Genomic DNA, 25169 nt, shown 5'->3' with positions numbered 1-25169 from the left:
TTATTCTCAGATCTCAGCTTCCTGAATAGCTTGGATGACAGGCATGAGCCACCGAGTTCTATTAATTTTTAATGCTCATTAAGATCGAATATATCCTATTTGCTTAGCATTTCAAATTTCATTCTCTCTCCCTCTCCCCCTCTCTCCTTCTCCTTCCCTGCTCTCCTCTGCTCTTTTTCCTTCTCCTCCATTCTCCCTTTTGTCCCCTTTCCCCCAATTCCCATTTCTGTGCCAGTCCTGCAGCTTGGACTCAGGGCTTAGATACTGCCCCCCCCCCTTTTTTTTAAACAAAACAAACAAACAAAACCATTCAAGGCCAGTACTCTACTATTTCAACCACAGCTCCTCTTTGGGTTCTTTGGTAGTTAAATGTAGGTAAGTGTCTCATGAATGTTCCTGCTCAGGCTGGCTTTGATCCACAGACCTCAGCTTCCTATGTAAGATTACAGGCATGGAGCCACTATTGCTTGGCTTTGTATTGTATCTCTTTACAAGTATAGTTCCACATTTCTTTTTTTTTTTTTTGCCAGTCCTGGGCTTGAGCTCAGGGCCTGAGCACTGTCCTTGGACTTTTTCAAGGCTAGAGCTCTACCACTTGAGCCTCAGCACCACTTCCGGCTTTTTTCTATGTATGTGGTACCAAGGAATCAAACCCGGGTCTACATGCATGGTAGGCAAGCACTTTAACCACTAGGCCAAACTCCCGGCCCCAGTTCCACATTTCTTATCTAACATTAACTCCATCTGTTTTTAAAAAACAAATCCCTTTCCATCAAAAGGGGCATGGTCTTCTTGATTTGCGGGTATTAGATCCAAACAATACAAAAGCGATGACTCGATATTCAGGTACTCCAGGTCGTTGACATGAATTTGGAGATATAAATATATCTAAATAGACACATAAGTCTATGATGGGATATATATTCTATAGATATGTATTGAGATCTAGGTTGATACTTATCGATGACATGCAAAGATTAGGCTTAATTTCAATTATGTTCTTAAAATGATGTGCCACAAAACTATGAAGACAGACCCTGGAGACTCCCTTCTTCTAAGTCCATTCCTGGAAGCTCCCTTGAGGAGGCAGCTTTCCTGGAGGAAAACTTTATTTTCGGCCTCCATGCTCTCAAGGGAAAAGGCCTTTCACAAATACAGGCTGAAGCTTTTGGAATCCTTGAAGAGAGCCAAACTACAGATTTATCTGGACTTGGAATTGCAGGTTTGGGGGCGGGAGCTGCTTAGGAAAAAAAAAAATAAGTGGCATCTTCACCCTATTTCTAGATTTGTTGGTAGAACCAAGAGTCTGATCAAGAAAGAGAGGGAGGGGAGGAGGAAAAAGGTTTTGTGAGAATGTCTTGGTGGGCCTGACTGGACTGACTCATTTCTACTGGGAAGGCGAAAAAGACACAGAGTTTCCCTTTCTTTGACTGTAAGAAAAGGCATTTGATTCACAAAAAAATTTAATGTGACTCCTGTGAGAATAAAGAATGAACAGAGAACTCACAGGACCAAGAGGAGCAGAAATCTGCTTCATAAGAGTCACTTGCCTAGTTGTTTTGTGCCTTGTCTGTGACATCAAAACTGAATTGTTCCTGTCACTGTTGCCCATATATACATATATATTTTTATGTCAGATATACAAGTGAATTTGGTTGTAATGTTTTAAGCTAAATAAAGCGTTTTCACCTAAAAAAAAATGATGTGCCAGTGATTGCATATAGAGATTCCTTGTTTGAATACTTGTTTGTAGAACATGACATTTGAAGAAGGAGGTAAAAATTCAGTGTTAATAAAAACTTTAAAAAAGAAGTTCCTTTTCCTCTGCATTGTTTCAGGTCCTGTGTGTGACATTCTCACTCGTGCCCACGAGATGGCCTCACACATGAACATTGTGTGTGTGTGTGTGTGTGTGTGTGTGTGTGTGCGTGCGTGCGTGTGTGTGCGTGCAGCTGTGCCGGTTCTCAGCGTGGTCGGATGAATTTGTTCTTTGCTACACTTGAGCCGTGCTCTCACCCCCCCCCCTTTTCCTGGGAGCAAGTCACCAGTAAACGTGTCACCGAAGACGACGGTCGGTACCGAAGCAAGCTCATCGGGGTCCACCCCAAACCAGCCGGCACCCCGGTTCTGGCGGTGATGGGGGGAGGCTCGCCCACCTGCGGGAACTCCATGATGAAGTCGTAGGCGTTGGCCTCCTTGGCTGCCCTCTCGATCTCCTCGTCGGTCACCCCGTCTCGCCCGAACTTGATGTTGTTCCGGACGCTGGTCCCGAACAGCACGGGCTCCTGGCTCACCACGCCGATCTGCTCCCGGTAGTGCCGCACGTTCAGCGCTCGGATGTCATTCTGATCCACCGTGATCTGCCAGCGCAGAGGAAGAACGGGGGATGAGGGGGGTGGTGGCTCGAGGAACCCCGGGCTTGAGAGGTCCGGGGCCCCGTCCTCCGTTCAGACAGCAGCCGAGAAACCATGGGGTTGGGGGGGCCAGGGCCCTACCCCGCCCGCAGTCAACCCCAGCTGCCCAGGGGGCCGACCCCCGGGGCCACCCCGGGCAGAAGACTGCAGGACTCTGATCTTCACAGAATCCTGGAAGTGGGTCTCTCAGTGCTCAAACTGTAGAGCAAAAGCTTCGGTAGGAAAAAAACAACAACACCCCCCCCCCCCCCAAAAAAAAAACCTAAGCAAGATCTGGAAGCTTTGACTGAGTTCAAGCTCCCATCCCCGGGGGGGGGGGGGAAGTAAAATAAGACAGAAGATGAGCCATGCTTTCACATAGTATTTATGATGTCAGTAGATTTCTGGTGGATGGGAACGAACCAAATTTAAAAAAAAAAAAAAAGAAAAAGATTGTCTTAAAATCTTACGAGGTCACCTGAATATCTTTGTCTTAAGACCCATAAATTAGTATTAGTTATATATTCTAGGTATTAATTATACATACACTAGTTATTACTTACACACCTATGATCTTCTAGGTGCCACAAATGTTATTATGTGAGCTTCCGGGTTTCTTTTTCATTTTTGTCTTTTCTTTTCTGATATTGGGGATTGAACTCCGGACATTGCATTTTGCCACTGAACTGCAACCCAGCCCTTCCTTTTAAGACTGAAGGGGCTTTAAAAGTTCCAGGTTTTAGCTCTTTTAAAATCAATCTTTCTTTCTTTCTTTCTTTCTTTCTTTCTTTCTTTCTTTCTTTCTTTCTTTCTTTCTTTCTTTTTCTTTTTCTTTCTTTCTTTCTTTCTTCCCTCTTTTCTCTTTCTGTCTTTCTTCCTTTTCTTCCCCCCTTCCCCCCCCTTTTTTTTTTACCTTTAGTGCCTTATTCACTCACAAAAGGCAGAAGAAGTGTGCTCTGTTCATGGGAATCAATGATCTGCTGACCCCCCTCCCCCCCATCTTCTACGGGCAGTGCCGTGGCATATCCTAATGACAGAAGTCCAAGAAACCCAAGAAACCTGAGAACAGTGACTGCAAGCTTGCTATTGCATACCTATTCTGGCATTTTTCTGGGAACCAGTGAGAATTTTGAACCACTCTTTTATACATAGAATGCTCTTCCAGCAATTTATTTATCAGATGTAAGAATAGACTTTGGGTCTGAGAAACTTAAGTATGACAAAGTGAACTTTAAATGAAATCAGATCTAGGGAGTAGATTTGCTTTTTGTGCAGGCGAAACTGAATGAACCATTAAGAATGATATATGTGGAAATATTACATTGTCCAGATGATAGCTCTGTCTTCTCACCCACGCTGTTAACAAGGGTGAGAAAGTTTTAAGAGCAACATTGGAGATTAGATATTCTTCTAGAACAATCTGGCACATTCTGACATTCATTTTGCTGCTGTTGCTGACAATGTTTATAGTTTGGATTTTGAGACAGTTTTGCTAAATAGTCCAAGCTGGCCTTGAACTAGTGATACTATTTCAGCTTCCTGACTGCTGGGGTTACAGGTATGCACCAATTTAGAAAATCTTTGCAAGTTCTAGACACTATAAACTGTTCTCATGTTTTTGTTTTAGACATTATTTGACTTGTATTATATTATATTGACTTGTTCTGTGTGTTGTCCAGTTGTTTCTGCTTATTAGAAGGCAAATCTCATGAAGACAGGGATTTTTGTTTACTGAAGAATTCCAGTCTAGAAAAGTAGCAAATACCTTGTAGTTTTGACATAGTGCCTTGGATTTTACACGCGGCTGTGATCAAGCATGGTAAGTAAATAAATAATGAGATAAGGAAAACCAGAAGACATAGCAAATGAGATCAAAACAAATGACAAGAAAAACATTTTTTTTTTTTTTCAATTCCTCACGCACAGAACCCATAGCTCAGTTGATTCAGAGGAGTTCGGCCAGTTTAAATCATTGTGAGCTAGTCTGAATACTTCTATCTTTCATTTTGTGAAAATATACACTGAAAATGTAAAAGCAAAAACCAAACAAAACTGAAAAGCTCGTCCTTGGCTATGTCAGAAAAGTCAAAGTTACAGAAATGGTCCCAAACCTCAAGTTAGATGAGAAACTTAAATGTAGTTTTCAAGATCACCACTAGATGACAGTATATAACACATGTAAGGCAAATCAAAATCCTTGGAGGGAAGTTTTCCTATGTTGTGCAGGTATGATGTTACAATCTTTGTACATGCATTGTCCTGCCTGTGAGTGAGTCACAGGAGTCATACCAGTGTGGGAACTGGTAACAGTACTGTAGTCTATGCTATGTAGAGTACAACTCAAGTTACCTATTCTTTGATCTGCTACTGGATATATATGATAGATGTGAATTGGAGCCATTCTAGAGCATTGAACTCTACGTATTTTGAGCATTCACCATTCATCTTCAATGGCTGTGTCCTTGGAACTACATCCCTGTGGGTGCATTTGTTGAATGAATGAATTCATCAAGGTACAATATAGTCTCTAATAAAAAGGAGAAGCAGACTGAGCCTCCTGCACCTGGAAGAGGTGATACTTCCAAGCCCTACCATGGGGACCCACGGGACCCACACTTACGAAGCCTTCATCAGGATCATACAGCCTCTGCAGAAGCTGGGCCACGGTGCTCTTCCCGCTGCCACTAGGGCCCACCAAGGCTACTGTCTCTCCAGACTTGACCTGGAGATTTAGACCTTTCAGAACCTATCAGAATACACAGATGAAAACCGCAAAGTTAGGAACAGCTAGAACATGATGTACAGAGTTGCAGAAATTTGCTGTGTGATTATACACCCGCAAACTAATCTCTTCTGTGACACTCAAGAAGAAATTTAGGTCTTATGTTTCCTTCATGTTGCATGTTTAATGGGTTATAACTTTGGAAAATAATCCAGAAAGATTTTATTACTTCCCTTTATCAATAAATCTAGTTGCCAGCTATACATCTGACAAGAGCCTAATAACCAGAATATAAAAAGAGCTCAAGACACTAAAACTCCCAAGAATCAATGATCCAATTAATAATTGGGCAAAGGAGCTAAACCCAGACTCCTCTGCCTCCTCCTCTGGCTCAGAAGAAGTACTAAGAATGGCCAATAAACACACTTCTGGCAATAAAAGAAATGAAAATCAAACCAACACTGAGATTCCATCTCACTCCAGTAAGATTATCCAGCAACCAAGAATTCAAACAACATGCTGGTTGAAATATGGGTGAAAAAGCATTACATTATTGGTGGGAATGAAAATAGTGCAAATGTGTTGGAAGGTAGTTTCGTGATTCTTCCAAAGCTAAACATAGAACTACCCCATGATCCAGCAATATCATTTCTGGGGAACTGTCCAGTATCACATGTTATCCACGTGCACTTGGATGCTCACTGTCAAACTATTTCTCATAGCCAAGTTATGGAAAGAGCCCATCTGACCTTCATGAACAATTGGATCAAGAAAATATGTGATATCTATTCATATAAATTTTACTAATCAGGAAGAATAGTATACCATTTGCAGGGAATGGATAAACTTAGAAAACAATTGCTAAGTGAAATAATTGAGGCTACAGAGCTGAAAGATATATGTTTTCTCCTGTCTGTATAACCATGCATGAAAACATAAAGAGGTTTCTTTGCAAAAAAAATTGACTAAAGGAGAGGTACTCCGGATAAGATTCTAATGGGGTAGCTCCTGTGAATAACTAACAAACTCTTCAACTGAATGAATAAGAGGAAGCTGAAACCTGTTTTGTTGGGAAGATGGAGGATTCAAGGGAGGACAGATAGACAAATGGAGAGAGGAGGGGTGGGAAAATAGTCATTTTATTAAAAAATACAAAAAATAAAAGGAACCACCAACTTGAGGGTATGGGTGAGATTGGGAGGTAATGATGGAAAGGTGTGACATTGATTGTGATGCATTACACTCATAATCTGACTTGTTGACTTGAAACCCATTTACACAACTAGTAGAGATAATCAGAGAGGTGGGGGAGATCTCTGGGTCAGGCATGATGACTCAAGTCTATAATACCAGCTACTCAGGGGGTAGAGATTGGGAGGGGCCAACTCAGGCAAAAAGATAGGGAGAAAATGTATCCACAAATAAGTTGGGAGGGATGGTACATTTCTATAATCCTAGCTACAAGGGAAAAGTCAGGTAGATAGAAAGGCCACAATCAGAGGCCTACCCCAATACTAAAAAAAAAAGGAGACGTTATCTGAAAGATGGTCTTAAGTAAAAAGCAGAGATGACAACACTAGTCCAATGAGGATAATGAAGCAACAAAATTTTTTGGAAAATAAATGGGCTTCAAAGAGAGAATTTCAACAAAAGACCAAGCAGGGAGAAATAAAGTAGTAATAGATTACATAATATGATGTCATTAGTAATTTTATATATTTCACTTAAAATTGGATACTCCTTTTTTCCCCCATAAAACATATGTTAATAGCTGCCCACTTCACATTTTAACAGTTTGGCTAGATACATTAAGCAAATGTAAAATGGAAGGTAATGGAAGACAGTCAAATTCAGCTAGGAATTCCCCAAAACCAGAGTGAATGGAGGACACTGTGTGTGTGTGTGTGTGTGTGTGTGTGTGTGTGTGTAGAATGGAAGGGGTGATTGTAGATGCAGAAAGTCTGGGGCAGGCTCAGGGAAAGGGTTACAGCACTTGCCCTGGTTCCCAAACTTGAGTTAAAATTGAGTTATCCTTTAGGAGTAAGGTAGTATCCAGGACCGACCAGTAGGTGGCAAAACAACCCAAGGCATTTGTTGAGCTCTGAATTCCAGCGTGGAGGAGTTCCCTTAGAGCTGAAAACGTCCATAGGGGGAAAAAAAAGTGGAAAAAAAAATACTGGAAACTATAAATAAATGTTGCAAAGTCTTTTTCGCTTACACATCTGTCTGTCCATCTGTTCACTCAACTCTGTGAAGGCCAAGAGCCAAAACCTTGTTCAAACTTAACTTAAATAATGCCTAAGAGACGATTCCAGCCAGTAGCAGATCAGAAAACTGAACAATACTATTGCATTTGACTTACCTTGATGGATGGCCTGGATGGGTAACTAAAAGAGACATTATTAAATTCCACTGTTCCTTCTATGCATTCAGGTTTATATCCAGTTGTTGAAAAGTTATCTATACTGGGTATCTTGGGAGAAATAAAGAAAATGTTATAAAAGACTTTAAGGATTGCTTTATTTTGTACAATGTTTCCCTTTTTGCTTTAGCAGTGCGTTAAGATTGACATAAAGATTTGCATAAAGCACAATCCACCTCATAAAAGAGACTTCCAAAGCCATGTTTCTTTCCATAGGCAACTGGCCAGTATGGTTAATACCCATCGTTTTGTGTAATGAAATGGTAGTGTCTGGTTTATAGTGCTCCGCTTTGTTGTTAGCCATCAGGGTAAAAGAGTCTTACTTTGTCAATAACCCGGAAAATGTTAAAAGCAGCTCCCCGGGCAGCTATAAAGGTTTCAAAGTGTGGGGCAGCAGCTCCAACGCAGTAACTACTGTGAACAACACTGAAGAAAACCTGCGGAAACCAGAAATAAGGGTTAGCCTCTTGCTTCTGTATAAGCAGTGTGTGTGTGTGTGTGTGTGTGTGTGTGTGTGTGTGTGTGTGTTTTGTTTGTTTCTGGTACTAGGATTTGAACTCAGGGTCTCACACTCTAGCTTTGCTTTTTCCACTCAAGGCTCTGTCATGTGAGCCACACCTCAACTTCCAGGGTTTTATGCTGGTTCATTGGAGATAAGAGTATTTTGGATTTTTAATGCCCAGGTTGGCTTAGGTAGAATTTACAGGTGTGAACCATTGATACCCCACAAGACAGCTTTCAATTTTCCTGTGGTTTTGTGATTATCACTATCCAAGTAGGAAACTGAGCTCACTGAGGAGTGATGGTGTGAGCATGGAACTATGGGTAAGTAAATGAGCTTTGGCCCATGGTAAAATCACCCTGGAAAGAACTCTGTGAGCTCCATGCAGTTTTCCCTGTCATTCAGTCGTAGGACCTGAGGAGCAAGGGTTAGCCAAAAATCTTCGTGCTCACATTAGATTCGCAGGAACTCTTTTTTTTTAATAGTAAGAAAGCTTGGCAGCGCTTTCTTGAGTAAATAAGCAAGCAGGCATGCAGACAAAAAGCAAGCAAATACAAGCAGAAAGGCAGAGGCATACTCTATCAGACTGTGGGTGCTCTCAAAGGGATGTCTGAAACTCAGAAGATGAATTTAATTGAAAGAAGAGAAGTTTACCTGGAATGGGAAGACCAAACAAGAGCTGAAGTGTATGGAGCAGACTACTTCACTGTGATAAATGTTCTTTAATCTTGAGCTGATTAGTTGTTTACTGATGAAACTTGAGAGTCTCACTGAATAAACTAAAATGTAAATATATAACCCCTAAGAATTGTAGTGACACTAAGTTGTAATGTTGGGCAGAGCTGTGTGTGATTTTTTTTCTCTAATTTTTATATTGTGGGTGGTACTGGGGCTTGAACTCAGGGAGTTAGATTTTTTTTTTTCAAAGTTGGTGCTCTACCACTTGCCTTTTCTTTTCTGTTTAACTAGAGATAAGAGCCTTACAGACTCTGGGCTTGTTTTAAACTGTAGTCCTCACATTTCAGCTTCCTGAGTAGCTAGAATTAGAAGCATGAGCCACTGGTACCTGGTTCCAGCAATTTATTTCTATTTTTAAATGTTATTTTATGCTGATTGGACAGAGGAGTAGCATGCAGTCCATGGAATATTATATTTACAGGGGTGGATATGAAGTGTTATTATCTCTTGGTAAGCGTGAAAGGAAATGTTGCACCATGGACTGGCTGTTTTGACTGTTGAAGTAAAAAAATTACGTGTCTGTGTCTGCAAGTGATGAATTTATCATTATTCTTCTAAAAACACCATAAGGGCAATAAAATATGTTGGAGAAATAAATTCTCTCAAGCCCTAAGTATAATATAAAATTGTATATAATTTCTAAGAAGGGACTATTTGTTGTTAAAAAAAAAACAATTTTGACTAAGCTCTAGGAAAGAAAAGATCATCTAGACCAGTTCCCTTTGCTCTCAAGCAAGACTTACAGCAAGCACCGTCCCGATGGTGTAGCCTGGCTCTTCACTAAGAATCAAGGAGGTTCCATACCAAAAAGCCAGTCCATAGGTTCCATTCATAAAAAAATACACTGCCCCAAGGGACAGTTTGGAGGCGATAGCCTTTTTGATGCCAACATCCTTTGCGTCTTTAAGGTTCTGCGTGTACCTAGTGAAGGCAAAAGACAATGTGGATAGCCTTTGGGGGAAGGGTGCAATGAAATGAAAGCAAGCAGGTTTTGTCATAATCAAAGAGACAGACCTATGGATTTCCTTCTCTTGGCCTCCAAATGCTATGACTGTTTGGATGGATGATAAGACTTCCTCTGCAACAGCACCAGCTTTGGCATAGGCACTCAGTTCCTCACTGGTTAAGGAGATGACCATCTGCAAGAGAACCCGAGCACAGGGGAACAGAAAGCTCAATCGGAGACACCAAAAGGCCACCGGGCATTGAATTCAGATACAGTCAGAATTCAAGGTAGCCAAACCACCCAGCATGGAACCCCTATATTTTCTTCTACTGGTGGAATATCATTGTTTTCTCTATATACACTTGAGAGAGAGAGAGAGAGAGAGAGAGAGAGAGAGAGAGAGAGAGAGAGAGAGAGAGAGGGAGAGGGAGAGGGAGAGGGAGAGGGAGAGGGAGAGGGAGAGGGAGAGGGAGAGGGAGAGGGAGAGGGAGAGGGAGAGGGAGAGGGAGAGGGAGAGGGAGAGGGAGAGAGACAGATAGAGAGAGAGAGACAGACAGGGAGAGAGACAGATAGAGAGACACAGAGAGGAGAGAGAGAGAGAGAGACACAGAGAGGAGAGAGAGAGAGACAGACAGACAGAGAGACAGATAGAGAGAGAGACACAGAGAGGAGAGAGAGACAGAGAGAGAGACAGACAGAGAGAGACAGATAGAGAGAGACACAGAGAGGAGAGAGAGAGAGAGAGAGAGAGAGAGAGAGAGAGAGAGAGAGAGAGAGAGAGAGAGAGAGAAAGAAAGAGAAAACATGCATGTACTGAATTCTGGGCTTGAATTCAGGCCTGGATGCTGTTCCTTAGCTTCTCCCCCCACCCTACCCTCCAGTTAACTCAGGGCCTGAGCACTTGGGCTTTCTCAGGGCTAGAGCTCTACTACTTGAGCCACAGCACCACTTCTGGCTTTTCCATGTATGTGGTATTGAGGAATTGATACATGCTAGGCAAGCACTCTACCACTAGGCCAAACTCCCAGCTCTGTTCCTCAGCTATTTTGCTCAGGCTAGTGCTCTACCACTTGAGCCACATCTCCACTTCTGACTTTCTGCTGGCTACTTGGAGACAAGAAAGAGTCTTACAGACTTTTTTGCCCAGGATGTCTTCAAACCGCAATTCTCAGATCTCAGCCTTCTCAAATAGGATGATAGGCTTGAGCCAGTTGGTGCCCTGCTCTCCAGGTACCTTTAAAAACTATACTAGACATGCATGGCTTCATTGGACAATTGGGAAAGACAGTTGGGAAAGAGATATTGTTCTTTTGCAGGCACTGTGGTAAGTGGTCTGATTTAAGTCGACTCGATTTATTCTCTTGCCACAGGACTGTGGCTGGAAGAGGGAGCTGCAGAGGTGTGCACAATTCACTTGTTCGATAGGGGCATTATCTTCCAACACTAGAAGGATGTTATTGTTAGTGCAAGTATCTGATTTCCCAAAGTTTGAAGTCAGATGCACCCTTTCCTGTGTTATCTGTCTCCCTCTTACTCTTTATAGATGAGTGATTATCACAACAGTTTGGTGAAGAGAAAAGCAACACCATCACCTACAGTGCTGGGAGCTGGGAGATCATAACACAGCCAATCATGCAGCCAATCTACATATCATTTCAGGTTGATATTGTGGATTTGGTGGCTCACTTCTATAATCCTAGCCATTCAGGAGGCTGAGATCAGAGGATCATGGTTTAAAGCCGGGCTGGGGAAGGAAAGGCCAGGAGACTCTTATCTCCAATTAACCACCAAAAAAGTAAGAGATGAGGCTGTGCCTCAAGAGGTAAAGAGCTAGACAAGAGAAAAAGAAGCTCAGAGATAGTATCCAAGGAGCTGAGCTCAAGCTCCAGGATCAGCATACACAGAAAAAGAAGCCAGACGTGGTGCTGTGGCTCAAGTGGTAGAGCGTTAGCCTTGAGAAAGGACAGTGCCCAGGTTCTGAGTTTAAGCCCCAGCAAAGGCAAAAAATAAAAGGTTCGGAGGTAAGCTCAGAAATATAAACTGTTTTTTTTGAGTTCACTTGATGAAGATAATTATTCCCGGAACTTATCACAAGAGAAATAACACACTGGGCAAAGCCTTGTACACTGTAAATATTTGAAAAATACTAGACAATTTTAATTTAATTGGAAGATGCTAGAAACCATCCATTCTGGTGTCTGTAGTCATTTAGGGGAAATTTTAATCTTCACTTGCTTTTTATTTAATATAATACTTTATCTTATTAGTATATTGCATGCAAGTGATCTTATTACATATGGGTAAACTAGGAAGTGTTATGGCTTTGTTTTTATTTTTGTTTTTGTTGTTTATGGTCATGGGGCTTGAATTCTGGGCCTGGGTGTTTTCCTTGAGATCTTCAGCTCAAGCTAGCACTCTACCACAGTGCCACTTCTGGTTTTCTGGTGGTTACTTGGAGATAAGAGTCTCACAGACTCTTTAGTGCCTGGACTGACTTTGAACTGTGATCCTTATATATCATTCTTCTGAGTCGGTATGATTACAGGCTTGAGTCACCGCAACCAGCTGGATTGGATTTCTTAAAAGGATAATCAGTATTGCTAAATTAAAACCATTGTATCTCCAATGTAGGAGGTTAGGGCATACACACAAATAGAATTGTCCAAGACTAGACGTGGAGAGGTCTAGTATAGATGCATTGGCTGGCTTTCAAAACCAGGTTGTAAGCAAGATTAGTATCAAGTTCAACATTGCTACAGTGTAATTTAGAATGTAACTATGCAACTTGTCTAAAAAGTGAAGTATACTTGTATAGTACATAAAAACAGACATAAGATAAATTTTAAATATCAGCTAAAGCCTTACAAAAATGCAAACCTGAAGAGCCTGACATATAAGTAGTGTAAGTGTATATTAAGACTTGTTTTCTCCTTTAGTTTTATGCGAGAGAGAATGCATTAGAACCCATTTGCTGCCAACTGAGAACACAGATGGCTGTGTCAGCGACAGTGACTAAACATCTGATGAATAATGGCCTCATACTTTATTCATGCTCTCAGGTGAAGCTGAATCAGCTGCTAAATGAAGAGGGATGTTTATTTACTTCTTTCTCTCAGAAACATATTCAAATGAGCCTCCTATTCGCCACTATTTGAGGACTGGTGCTTAATGAGGAGCAAGATTAGGAGTAGTTATGGCAGATAGTATCCTTTTGTATTTTGGGACATAGACATTCCTACTTATTCATGTGCTTTTGACAAACCCAGTCAGGTAGGAAGCTCACACTTGTGCATGCAGCCACCACTCCCAGCATGCTTACTCTAGAACACACTGCCACTGAAGCCATTATAAGAGGCGATGTGGACAGAGTCACCAGGGTCAGTTTCCAGCCCTTCATCAAGCCAACCGCCAAGCCAATAGAAAAGGTCGACATGTTCTGAAACAACAGAGCAATCTTGTCTCCAATTCCATCGCTGATTTTGTTGATGTCCCTGAAATAAGTAAATGAAGGGGACTCAGTCAGAAGTATGCCATGCACCATAACAAAGCTGATAGGCTGCTATGCATTCACCAGCTTACTCGGTCATGCGAGTGTTAAGTTCACTGATGTCACAGCCGTCGAACCAACTGATGTCCTGAGCCAAAATGGAGTGGAAAAACTGTTCTCGAATTCTCTTGGTCTGGCGTGCTGCAGTTGTAACCCAAAAGGAAATCTGTAGATAGCCAAATACCAAGGCTGTCACTCCTATGCAGACATAATACAGAGTCAGCCTGAAGAAAGAGTATCGGAATGTTAGACTGAGGCACAACTTCTTTCCATCGGATGAAGAATGAAATCTATCATGTCATTATTTTTGATAAAATTTGTTAGAAACTAAAATAGCTAAAAATAATAATCAAGTGAAATAGATATGCATGCATATATAACAAAATAGTCTAGCGTATGTCTCCCTTATAGCGGCCACAGAAATTAGTATTAAAACATCTGTAATTTATACTCTTTCACTATGTTTAATATCTTCATATGAGAAAGATACATGGAGTCAATTAAGACAGATGTGGGTGAAATGGGGTTAAGAAATGTTTCTGGCCAGTTGCCAGTGTCTCATGCTTGTAACCCTAGCAGCTCAGGGGGCTGAGATCTGAGGATCATGGTTTCAAAGCTATCTTGGGCAAGAAAGTCCATGAGGCTCTTTTTTTCTGATTAACTACCAAAAAGCTGGAAGTGGAGCTGTGGTTCAAGTGATAGAGTGCTAATTAGCCTTGAGTACACAAGCTCAGAGACAGTGCCCAGGACACGAGTTCATGCATTAGAGCTGGCAAAATAATAAGAAAGAATGAAGGAAAGAAAAAAAAATGTTTGTGCCTACAGGATTTTAACACAAACATTTGTCTATTTGGATGGTCATTGTGATATTTATAACAATACAGTATAAATTCCCTATTAGAAGATCAGGTAAGAAATGTGGGTATTTAATAACTTATTTTGGATTCCCCTGATAAGGTTGTAGAGGCACAACCATGGGCAAAGACAAGTTATGGCGTTCTCTTTGGAGGACAATGATTACTCAAGAGAGAGATTCACATTGACTTGTGAAGAAAGTCAATAAGCTCAATGTTTGTTATTTGAGGCTAAAGAATGAGTGTCCAGAATTCACTTGTAGAGAGCTCTGATAACTCAACGATAAGACACCGTCACAGTTTTTGAATAGTTGATGCACCTGGCTAGGTGTGGCTATCAAAAGCACGTGGCAGGTGACTAAAGGTGAGAAATGGAATTTTTTTTTTACTTGGTTTGAGTTCAAGTAGTTTGTATTTATATAAACTATGTGCTATGGCTGACATGTTGGACAATGGAGGATTAGAATCACAGTGTTTAGGCATCACTGCAGGCCATGGTGTCCCAGGGTTAGGCAGGATGAAGATCTGGCTTTGGAGGAGAAGATAAGCTTCACCAGATCCCTATGGAATACTGGAGAAATCCAGTGAGCATCCACAGCACAGGAGAATCCTTCCAGCCAATGCGGCATGTAGCAGGGGAAATACGTACTCCATACGTATTGATGAAAACAGAATGTCCTTACGAATTATTAAAATTTCACACCCTTTTTTTTGGTGGATCATGGGGCTTGAACTCAGCCTGGGTGCTGTCCCTGAGCTCTTCAGCTCAAGGCTACTGCCGTACCCTTGGGCCAAGCCCCATTTCCCATTTTCTAGAGGTTAATTGGAGATAAGAGTCTCAGGTTCTTTTGTGCCCAGGCTGGCTTTGAACCTTGATCCTCAGATCCCAGCCTCCTGAGTAGCTAGGATTACAGGCATGAGCCACCTCACCCCACCTTAAAATCTCACACTTTCTAACATTTAGTCTGGATACTCATTAATAATAGATGATCTTCAATAGTGGTTAGAATAAAACCTTAACTTAAAGAACTATTTTTACAATGTAGGATTTTGTGGTGTGGTGTAGTATGGTATGGTATGGTATGGTGTGTGTGTGTGTGTGTGTGTGTGTGTGTGTGTGTGTGTGCTGGTGCTAAAATCCAGGGTTTGTTATGCTAGGTCAGTATTCTACCACTGAGTGACATCTAATAATTGACTTTCGTAGGAATAATAATTTCTATTAAGTTTGAAACAATATACATATGCCATTACTATGCTACTCTGATTGATAGCTTGGCTTGTAAGAATGCTCTACCACTTGACCCTTGCCTGCAGTCCAACTTTTTGCTGTTTTTGGAAGTGAAATTTAATGGACTTTTGTACCCTGCTAGCTTAGAACTGTGATTCTTTGGGTCCCAACCTCTTAAATTGCTAGGATTACAGGCATGAGCCAATGGCACCAGGCAAGAAAATGAATTTTCTCTTAAAGGAAGATCAGGTCATTCCTCTAGGATATTACCATCAGTTCTAAGGGCTAAATCAACACGAAATGAGAATCCCTACAATTTTTTTGCTGAAGACAACTTTGTAAAATACAACTCAAAACATATGACCTATATACCATTTAAACAGTAGAAATAGATACTCATTAACTACATGTAATAAAAAACACAAATTTTATTTTAATCATTTATGTATGATTTAATAATTGGATACATATCTGTTTTTTACAAGTAGTAAATACAGCAGCATTTAATACATATGAAATTAATGTTTTATTTGAACTTACTTGAGCATATCTTCATTCAGCTTTTCTTGAGTTTTAGAACAGTTCCGATAATTTGCTGCAAAAATAGTTAAATTTATAATTTAAATCATACTGTTTTTATAAATAGATCTCAGACATCATCTAGTGCGTTACAGTTGTTATGCCAGGAGTTGTGCTATAGTTGCAAAAAGCTGTCTAGCACCAACAAAATAAACCAGAACATTATCAATGAGATATGTACTGCCTCCTCCTATCTAAAGTAGGTAAGAGAATCAATTACAGAAAGAATTCCCCTAAGAAAATAGTCTGAGGTGCTTGTTTTTATTTACTGTATACAATTAAAGAATGAGCTTTAAATTTTAGGTATGTGTTTAATTCTGCTTGTATTATAAAACTTTACTCCTCTCCCATTCCTAACTCTTAGAATCTTTGGGCAGAAGCCATTGCTTGGAAGTATATAGAGGGAAAACAATAGTTTTGGTCCACTCAAACAAGATTAAAACACTTTGAAGACTAGACTTTGGGTAGAAAATGAGATAGTGTAAATTCTATCTAAAGCCAAGTAGACTGAGCCTCTGGTGGCTTATGCCTGTAATCCTAGCTAGTCAGGAGGCTAAGATCTGAGGATCATGGTTCGAAGCCCACACAATGAGGGAAGTCCATGAGACTCTTATCTCCAATTTACCATCAGAAAACCAGAAGTGGAGCTGTGGCTCAAAGTGGTAGAGCTCAGGGACAGCGCCCAGGCTCTAAGTTTAAGCCCTACAATTGGAAAAATAAAACAACAACAGCCCCCCCCAAAACAACAACAACAACAACAACAACAACAAAACAAGTAGGTTAGAGGGAAGACGCTGTCTTTGGATATATTTAGCCCATTGTTTAAAAGGCAGTTGAGATGTTAGTGAGTTATTAGTCTCAGTCTTAACAGCTTTAAGAACGCTTCTCAGTGTGGAATTTATAAAACTATCTTTGGAAATGAGGGCATTCATATACATATGTATACACATATATATACACCTACACACATACACACACAAACACACATATAAAACATCCACTATATGAAAAGATTAAATACTGTTTCTGTACATAAGAAGGTCACTGGAATTTATCTTCTAAAGAATCTATGTTGGAGTCTCTCTCACACAGGAGCAGATAGGCATATCGATGTGGATATACTAGTTATTTAGGCAATCATATCCGATATTTCTATGAATTGTTTATCTAGAGAACTTTGAAGAATACAGATTCTTGTTCTCTAATATCTAGCGATGCAGAACAACTGCAGCATCCTTGACTGTAATACACAACCTTGACTGGTTTTACACAACAAGAACCTTTCACTGTGAGCTCAGTGCCTGTTTGGTTTATGTTTCTGAGGACCCAGTAGCAACAAGTCATCTACTCACTTGTGTTGGTTTGGACTAGACATCCACTGATGAGGTAGTCACTCATTTCTCCTAAAATCAGCGACAGTAAAGGAAGACAGGCTCCATTCAGCAAAGATGCCAAGACTCCCAGGGCCATGAGTGCAATGTCCACACCATCAGCAAAGCGGAACTGAAGGAAGCAAAGTGCAGTGGTGTTAGCACAGTGGGTGATTGGACACCAGCCTGCAGTTTTCACCTCCAAGTAGATGCTACTTTACCAGTTGGTTAAGGGATTGAGTCAATCGTACCATAGACATGCATTTATATAAAAAGTAAAAAGAAAATTCAACTGCTCCATGTTAAGGATGTACAACCAATTTTGAAGAAGACATCCAAAATGAAGACGCTCCCTCAGTACCCTTGTAGATAATGTTATAGGTCAGGTTACACACAAGCATAAATCCAAAGCTTCTTTCCATATATTGACTTTGGGAAGGAGTGAGTGAAGGTCTTTCAGCATGGGTTTCGTCTATTATGCCTGTCACTCTTGCTATTCAGGAGGCTGATGTTTGCATTGAACTTCAAAGCCAGCCTGGGCAGGAAAAGTCCATAAGATTCTTATCTTCAGTTAACCACAAAAAAAAGAAAGAAAAGAAAAGAAAAAACAAAATATCTGAAAAAACAAAACAAAATAAAACAAAAAAACAAACAGAAGTAGAGTGCTAGACCTGAGCAAAAACTGAGGGATAATGCTAAAGCCTTGAGTTTAAGTCCCAGGATCCCCACATACCCTCCATTATTCCTCCACAAAAAGAACCCTAATAAGCTGGGCGAGGTGGCTCATGCTACTTAGGAGGCTGAGATCTGAGGTCGCAGTTCAAAGCCAGCCCAGGCACTAAACAATGTGAGACTTATCCTTGTTTAATTATTAGAAAAGTTGTGTGCTGTGGCTCAAGGGGTAAGGCTGTAGCCTTGAGCTGAAGAGCTCAGGGACAGCACCCAGGCCCAGAGTTCAAGCCCCATGACCAACAAAAAAAACAAACAAATCCTCAAATCCCCATAAAACTGGAAGTAGAGGTCTGTCTCAAGTGGTAGAGCAGTAGCCTTGAGCAAAACAATCTAAAGGACAATGACCATACACTGAGTTCAAGTTCCAGTACTGGCACATACACATACACAAAGATATTTCAAAGAAAGTATCAACAATATCCCATTTTATGAAAAGTTGGTTGGAAAAATTTCTATTTATTTGTGTAATAATAAGCCAATATTTCAGGAGCAAATTGCAGTCTATTTTTCTATAAGACAGATGATAAAAGCAGATTTGGTCTCTTGCCTTCTCTCAGAATAGGTATTCTCTCCTTGCTAAATATTTCCTGGATGATTTTATTTTAAAATTTTACTTTTGAAAAAAGAGCAAGTGTTATTCAATTTGTATTTCTAGTAACATTGACAACCAACTCCAGAGCCTAGCTTTGCTAGAGGGGAGATTGGAGGACCTAGGCATGAGATTGTGCCTAGAACATTTCAAAGACACTCATAAAATACATTTTCTGGTACACAGACTACACAAAATATTTTAATAATTAATTTTTATTTTCAAAGAACTTGCTAACAGTTTTAAGATATCAGTAACACACATCAATGCAGAATTACTGGAAAATATTTGAAATATCAACTTAATGCACAATCCTCCATCAATCAAAAACAAGCCCCGGGAGTATTTATGTAACACACACACACACAGACACACCACACACTCGCTCACAGATTCACTTACATATTCACACACTCATTCACATACACATACTTTCGTTGTTGAAGAATTGAGATCATTGCATGGACATCTTGTTATTTTTTTCTAATCTCTTTTTTGAATTTTTAAAAATTCTATTGCAGTGAAAATGTATAGAGGCGTTACAGTTACATTCGGTCAGGTAGTAGGTGCATTACTTCTTAAATATTGATATCCCTTCTCATGTTTTTGTCTCCATTTCCCTTCCCCCTCTAATCTTTTTTTTTTTTGGTGTGGAACTTTTGGATTGTTTATAATTGACTGGATGGAAAGTTTCCTTTGGTAAATTCCTTTTTGCTTTCCCTTATCTGAAACAATAGAGGCATGCTACCAAAAAGCACAACCATTCGACGTACTGCCCATTCCTTAAATGCTATAGAACATACTGTGTACTCAATTTCACTTACTATCTCCATAGCGCCAACAGCTTGCTTCCTTGATTTAGGAAGTTGTCCTTGAAAAGCTCTAGGAAACAAATGTTTAAAATGGAAAAGTTATCTTGGGAACAGAATTTGCAGAAATTCTTCAGTTAACATCTTGCTGAGGGGTCAAATATTAGCCTTGGTAGCAAATTTATATGAACTGAGATTTCAGACACAAATTTAATGATAGATTGAACATAGATTTTTTTTTAAGTGAGAAGAGGAAGGTGGAGAATACAGGCATAACATTCAAGGCATAAACAACAAAAGTAAAAAAAAATGGAGGAAAGCGTTGGGGTTGGAAGGGATGGGGAGCATGGCGAAAGGGGTGACATCAATTCATAAACTGATTTGTTTAATGGCAACTTCTTTGTACAACTACTTAGAAGTAATAATAATGTAACTTAAAAAGTTACTAGGAAAAGAAATTGTTACTGGTATTGTTTGTTGAGGTAACAGACATGGAGAAAGCAGCTCAAGTTACGTAGCTAGTGATTACACTTGGGCTTAAATCCAGAGATTGATGTGGCTTGAGCAAAACATGTAAGAGATATAATTTATTTGGCCCATAGATAATGCAGAAGTGCAGAAAGCAAGTATTTCTCTTCATGACTCTTGTGTGCCATTAGCCTATGGCATATAAATTGCACAACCAGCTTAGTATTCATGAGAAAAAGGTAATTACTATGGTGAAAGACTGGGAAAAAAGGGCTTTGTGACAATAATAATAATAATAATAATAATAATAATGAAAGATTAAAGACATCGTGGCTTTGGAGGTTGTGCTTGCAATCTCAGAACTAAAGAGGTGGAGACAAAAAGGAATCTCATTTTGTGCTCAGCCGGCTCAGAAAGACAAAAGGAAAACAATAAACAAATCGAGAGTAAAGAATTAATGAAGCATGCAAGGAAGATCTTTTGATTTTTAACATGTTCCCAACATTTGTATTTATTGTTTGCTTAGTTTCTCTTTTGATACAGGCGATCTTATCGTGAAGGACACCACAGGTTGCAAGAGCCTCTCCTAACTCTTTCCAGTATTAATGAACCATGTGACCCGAAGGATCCACTGCAGGTTTACAGATTGCATGACAAATGAAATTCCGTTGTTCTGCTAAAACTGAAAATAAAACTGATCTTTGTCTACATTCATTTGATATATCTAAGTGAATAAATAATAACTAGGAAATCGCATTATAGACGTACATCCACAATCAACTATTTGCTGAACATTATTTTTGGATTTTTTTCCTATAGTTATTTGAAGTTGCAGAAGAATACTTTTTGAAGAATCTAGGGAACACTTACCCATTTCTCCGATAATTTTCTTGCATCTCTTCAGATCTTTCAGAATTTGCCATCTTGTTTGATGGTTAATCTGTTCTGAAACAACATATTAACAAATACAGCACATGGTGAATATTTCCTGTGGTGAATACACAGCATTCTTGAATTCAGGGTCCAGGTGCTATCACTTAGTGTTTTCATGCAAGTCTGGAGCTCTACCACTTGAGCCACAGGTCCATTTCAACTCTTTTCTTTCATTGGAGAGAAGAGGCTCATGGACTTTTCTGCCTATGATGGCTTCAAACTGTGATTCTCAGATGTCAGCCCCTGAGTAGCTTGGATTACGAGTGGGATCACTGCCACCCAGCAGCACAGTATTCTTTACATCCTCTGGGCTTATGAGAAAGCAAGCTGCCCAGAACTTCATACACCGATCGCTTCCATGGTTAGGCAGTACATTTGGTTAGGCAGTACATTTGTTCAGTTTTGTTATCAAAATCGACAGCTTCTTCACTACACTCTGAGTTTAGATTTGGAGCTAATGGAAAATATAAAATTGGAACACAAGAAGGAAAATCAAAGTGGAAAATGTAGTGACTTGTCAGGATACTGGATTTTAATTTTAGTCTACCATTGACTGTATTGTAATGATGAAAACTGTGAGGTTACCTCCTGCTTGGTTTCTCTAAAAAGGCCATTTGATGGAGCATACTTTTTAATTTAATCAAACATGAAGCACGGAGAGTTTTTACCATACATGGATTAAATTATCAAAAGTTAGGACTTTTTGAAAACCCATCCATTGTTAAAACTGCATTAAGCATAATGTATTCTTTTCCTTTGGATGGTACTTCAGGATCTAAGTTCATCTTAAGATCACCACCATGCTCATAAATTATTATTTTATTACTAATATATAACAATATATATTGTGATTCATTCTCACTTATTAGGCCATTGATTCATTTATATGGAGATTATTATACATACATTATACATGGGAGTGGGATTTCTAATTAATGAAATAATCCCAAGTATCTGGAAAAGCTAATAAACTTCCAAGTAGTAAGGGCGGTGTCCCGATGTGTTGAAATATTTTAGTACCCAGAGGAAAGTAGGTATTAGACAAATGCTGTCATCTACCATCTTATTCTACTTTTCCAGAAGTCAGTGGTCACAGCTGTGTATGAGAGATATGTATAGTTACCCTGGCTTTACACTATCTCCAGGAATTTGACATTTATAAGAAAAGTGATAAACAAGGAAGTCATAACATGACTAGTCAGTATCAATCATTTGCATTCTAGAGAAGTTAGCAATTACAGACTCCACATTCATCAGAAGGCAGCCGAACGATTAGCACATACCTTGATATGCACAGAATCTGTTGTCCAGTTACATCAAAAATCCTGTGTGTTTTCTCTCCTCAGTAAATAGCTGCATAACTAACTGAGCTTTTGAATTGCACATTACCTCGCTTTTCTTCTGGTCATACAAGCCTAATATCTGATCATATCCTGGGCGATGAACTGCCAGCAAAGGCACACAGAGTTCTTCATGTCCTGTTGCACTTGGGAAACGACAGGAGCACAGGAAATGCGTGTAGCCAAGTGAACACCTCCCCTTTCTTTTTAAAGATCAGCAGTACCTATATAACCTAATTTTCTACTTTGAGTCACATAATATCTTTTAACTAGTTCACAGAATCTGTTCCCACTATGGGTAAAGGCAATGTCTTTAATACATCAACAGCACATTAGCAGTGTTGACTGAGTACCAATACTTCATGCAAGGCGCTTGCTTCTCCTATTGCTGAAACCATCATCTTTGTCTGATTCCCTTCTGCTCTTTGCTCACATGTATGTTAGGTCTGGTGCATGTTCTGCCATGTGTTACAAGTACATGGTATTGTGCAGCTCTCATAATCTCTCTCCACGCTCAGTGCTGCTCATCACTGTTACACTCCCTGTCTCTGTGCTTTTGATGATTTTAGGCATCAGATGTAGAGGAATACTATGGCACTTGTTTTTCACGTCTCTCCCTTTTCATTTAGCATATTTTCAAGGTTCATCATTTTCTGAATTTGTCTTTGAAGATTTGATACTGTTCTCTGTGCTGGTGTCACATGATGTCTATTGGGGATTATTTTTACCTTTGGGATATTGCGATAAAAGATACTGAGAAGTGGCACAGGGCATAGGCGTGGTGGCTCACACCTGTAATCCTGGCTACTCAGGAGGCTGAGATCTGAGGATCAAAGTTCAAACCAGCCGGAGCACAAAAGGACCTGAGACTCTAATCTCCACTTTATCTCTAGGAAATGGGAAGTGGGGCTTGGCTTAAGGGTAGGGCTTTAGCCTTGTGCTGAAGAGTTCAGGGGACAGCACCCAGGCTGAGTTCAGGCCCTGTGATTTCCCTCCTCCTCCCCCCAAAATAATACTGTGAACATTGGATTACAAACCTCTATTTGAGCAGGATTTTAATTCCTTCCCTGTCCCTAAGATCATATGGTCATTCTATATTTTATGTTATGAAGAACCACCACTTTGTGAACAATTCTATACTACCTCTAAAATTTTGTACATAGAGTAAGTAATGCACAAGACTTTGTATTTCTAAACATGCAGAAAACACCTGCTGTTCCCCTCCCCCCTTTTTTTTCCAGTCCTGGGCTTGAACTCAGGGCCTGAGCACTGTCCTTGGGCTTTCTCAAGGCTAGAGCTCTACCACTTGAGCCACAGTGCCACTTCCAGCTTTTTTCTATGTATGTGGTACCGAGGAATCAAACTTGGGTCTTAGTTCATGCTAGGCATTAGGCCCCTGTTGTTTCCTTTTTAATTGGTAATAGTTGTCCTAGAGGGTGTGAAGTGATTGCAACCTAACAATCAGTGCTGTTGAGGATTTTCCACAAGATTTTGGTCAATTGTATATCCTCTTTGGAGAGATGACTATTCAGAATTATTTTTCGTTTTACATTGGATTTTCTTCCCTTCGTTCCTTCTTTTATTCCTTTTGTTTTTCATTTCAGAATATAGTCTTTCTTTTTCATTTTAAAAATTGTCTTCTAGTAGATGTACAAATGGGTTTCAATTCAACATATCAGTTTTATAAATACAATATGTCTTGATAGTATCATTTTTTTCTCCATCTGTCAACTAGTTACATATTCTGGCTATAAATATCTTACTAGGTAAACGATTGACAAATGTTTTCCCATTTAACAGTATGCCTTTTCATTCTTTTGTATTTTGATGCGCAGATATTTTGATCCTGAGGGAAAAATGTATCTTTTTTTGTTTAAATTTTTGGAATCTTACCTAAAAAATAGCTGCCACATCTGATATTATGAAGCTTTCCCCCTGTGTGTTCTTCTAAGTGTTTGATTGTTTCTCACTTAGGAGTAAATGTTTGATCCCGTTTGGTTTAATGCTTGTTAACTTCATTCTTTTGCATGTGGCTCTAGATTTATCAGCATTGCTTGTTGAATGTCTTTCTCTACTCTGTGATCTTGGCCACAGAGGGCCAAGGACAGTACATTTATCTTTTGCTCTTCAAGACTGGCACTTTACCACTTGAACCACAGCTCTACTTCCAGTTATTTTTTTGATGGTTATTGGCTGTAAGAGTCACAATATTTGCCTAGGATGACTTTAAACCATGGTTCTCAGATTGCAGCCTCCCTGAGTAGCTAAGATTATGCTTTGCTTTAAAAATAATTTTGCTGTATATGTGGATGCTTATTTTTTGTGTCTCTAACCTGTTGTACAGATGCAGCTTTAAGCCAATATCAAACTGTTGTGACAACTTAGGTCTGTGCTAGGAGATTTCTGCCTATAGATATAACTTTTTTTTTATTCTGCCTTGTGGATTTTGGACTTGCAAGATGCCACAATTATGTATGTTTGTTAAAAAATCTCCTCTCTCTCCTTCTACTCTCCTCCACATTGAGGCTGCCTTTCTAAAACCTGGCTAGAGAGAAGTTATGCAGAGCTTAGTACACAGAGTGACTGATGACTGATGGAGCGTATGAGAATACTGAGCAAGAACATTATGATCCTAGATGATTTCACCCAGGGCTGGGGGCCCTGCGGTTAATTGCTTCAGGGTTCTTAAGATTTTTAATAAGTGGCAGAGCATGGAGGAGGAAGAAGAGCTGAGTTTCAGGAATGCATGGAGCTATCTCACAGCTGACTACTAGGCTCAATCTGTTTAGAATGAGCAGCTAATGTAGAAATAGATAATGTAAATAGCGTTGCAGAAGCCACTCACTTTTTTTTTTTAAGGGTGACTATATTATAGCTCTGAAAATGAGGGGGAAAAAGCCATTAACAAGATGAGTAGAATTAACCTGATGTCATGGGCAGGCTGGAAAGACTTAAGGAAAGACGAGATTCAGACAAATCCACTGGTATTTTGGTATT

General features: G+C 39.9%; 1 protein-coding gene across 1 annotated transcript in view; it reads right to left on the bottom strand.

Annotated features, from left to right (window-relative positions):
* Nucleotides 1–20822, bottom strand: part of Abcb5 (ATP binding cassette subfamily B member 5) — a 68599-nt gene extending 47777 nt beyond the window's left edge. The window contains exons 1-12 of the mRNA XM_090332298.1: nucleotides 20770–20822; nucleotides 19447–19504; nucleotides 17284–17434; nucleotides 15893–15947; nucleotides 13303–13494; nucleotides 13043–13214; nucleotides 9792–9916; nucleotides 9521–9698; nucleotides 7861–7974; nucleotides 7478–7588; nucleotides 5014–5139; nucleotides 2157–2360 (exon numbers count right to left, since the gene is read on the bottom strand). Coding sequence (XP_090188424.1) covers nucleotides 2157–2360; nucleotides 5014–5139; nucleotides 7478–7588; nucleotides 7861–7974; nucleotides 9521–9698; nucleotides 9792–9916; nucleotides 13043–13214; nucleotides 13303–13494; nucleotides 15893–15947; nucleotides 17284–17434; nucleotides 19447–19504; nucleotides 20770–20822 — 1539 coding nt within the window. The remainder of the gene's footprint in view (nucleotides 1–2156; nucleotides 2361–5013; nucleotides 5140–7477; nucleotides 7589–7860; nucleotides 7975–9520; nucleotides 9699–9791; nucleotides 9917–13042; nucleotides 13215–13302; nucleotides 13495–15892; nucleotides 15948–17283; nucleotides 17435–19446; nucleotides 19505–20769) is intronic.
* Nucleotides 20823–25169: the final 4347 nt, after the last annotated feature.

Source organism: Megascapheus bottae, chromosome 5 (assembly GCF_031878675.1).
Source record: "Megascapheus bottae isolate mThoBot1 chromosome 5, mThoBot2.hap1, whole genome shotgun sequence".
Classification (NCBI taxonomy): Eukaryota; Metazoa; Chordata; class Mammalia; order Rodentia; family Geomyidae; genus Megascapheus; species Megascapheus bottae.
Note: the sequence above shows the minus strand (reverse complement) of the source record. Positions and strands in the feature narration are given on the sequence as shown.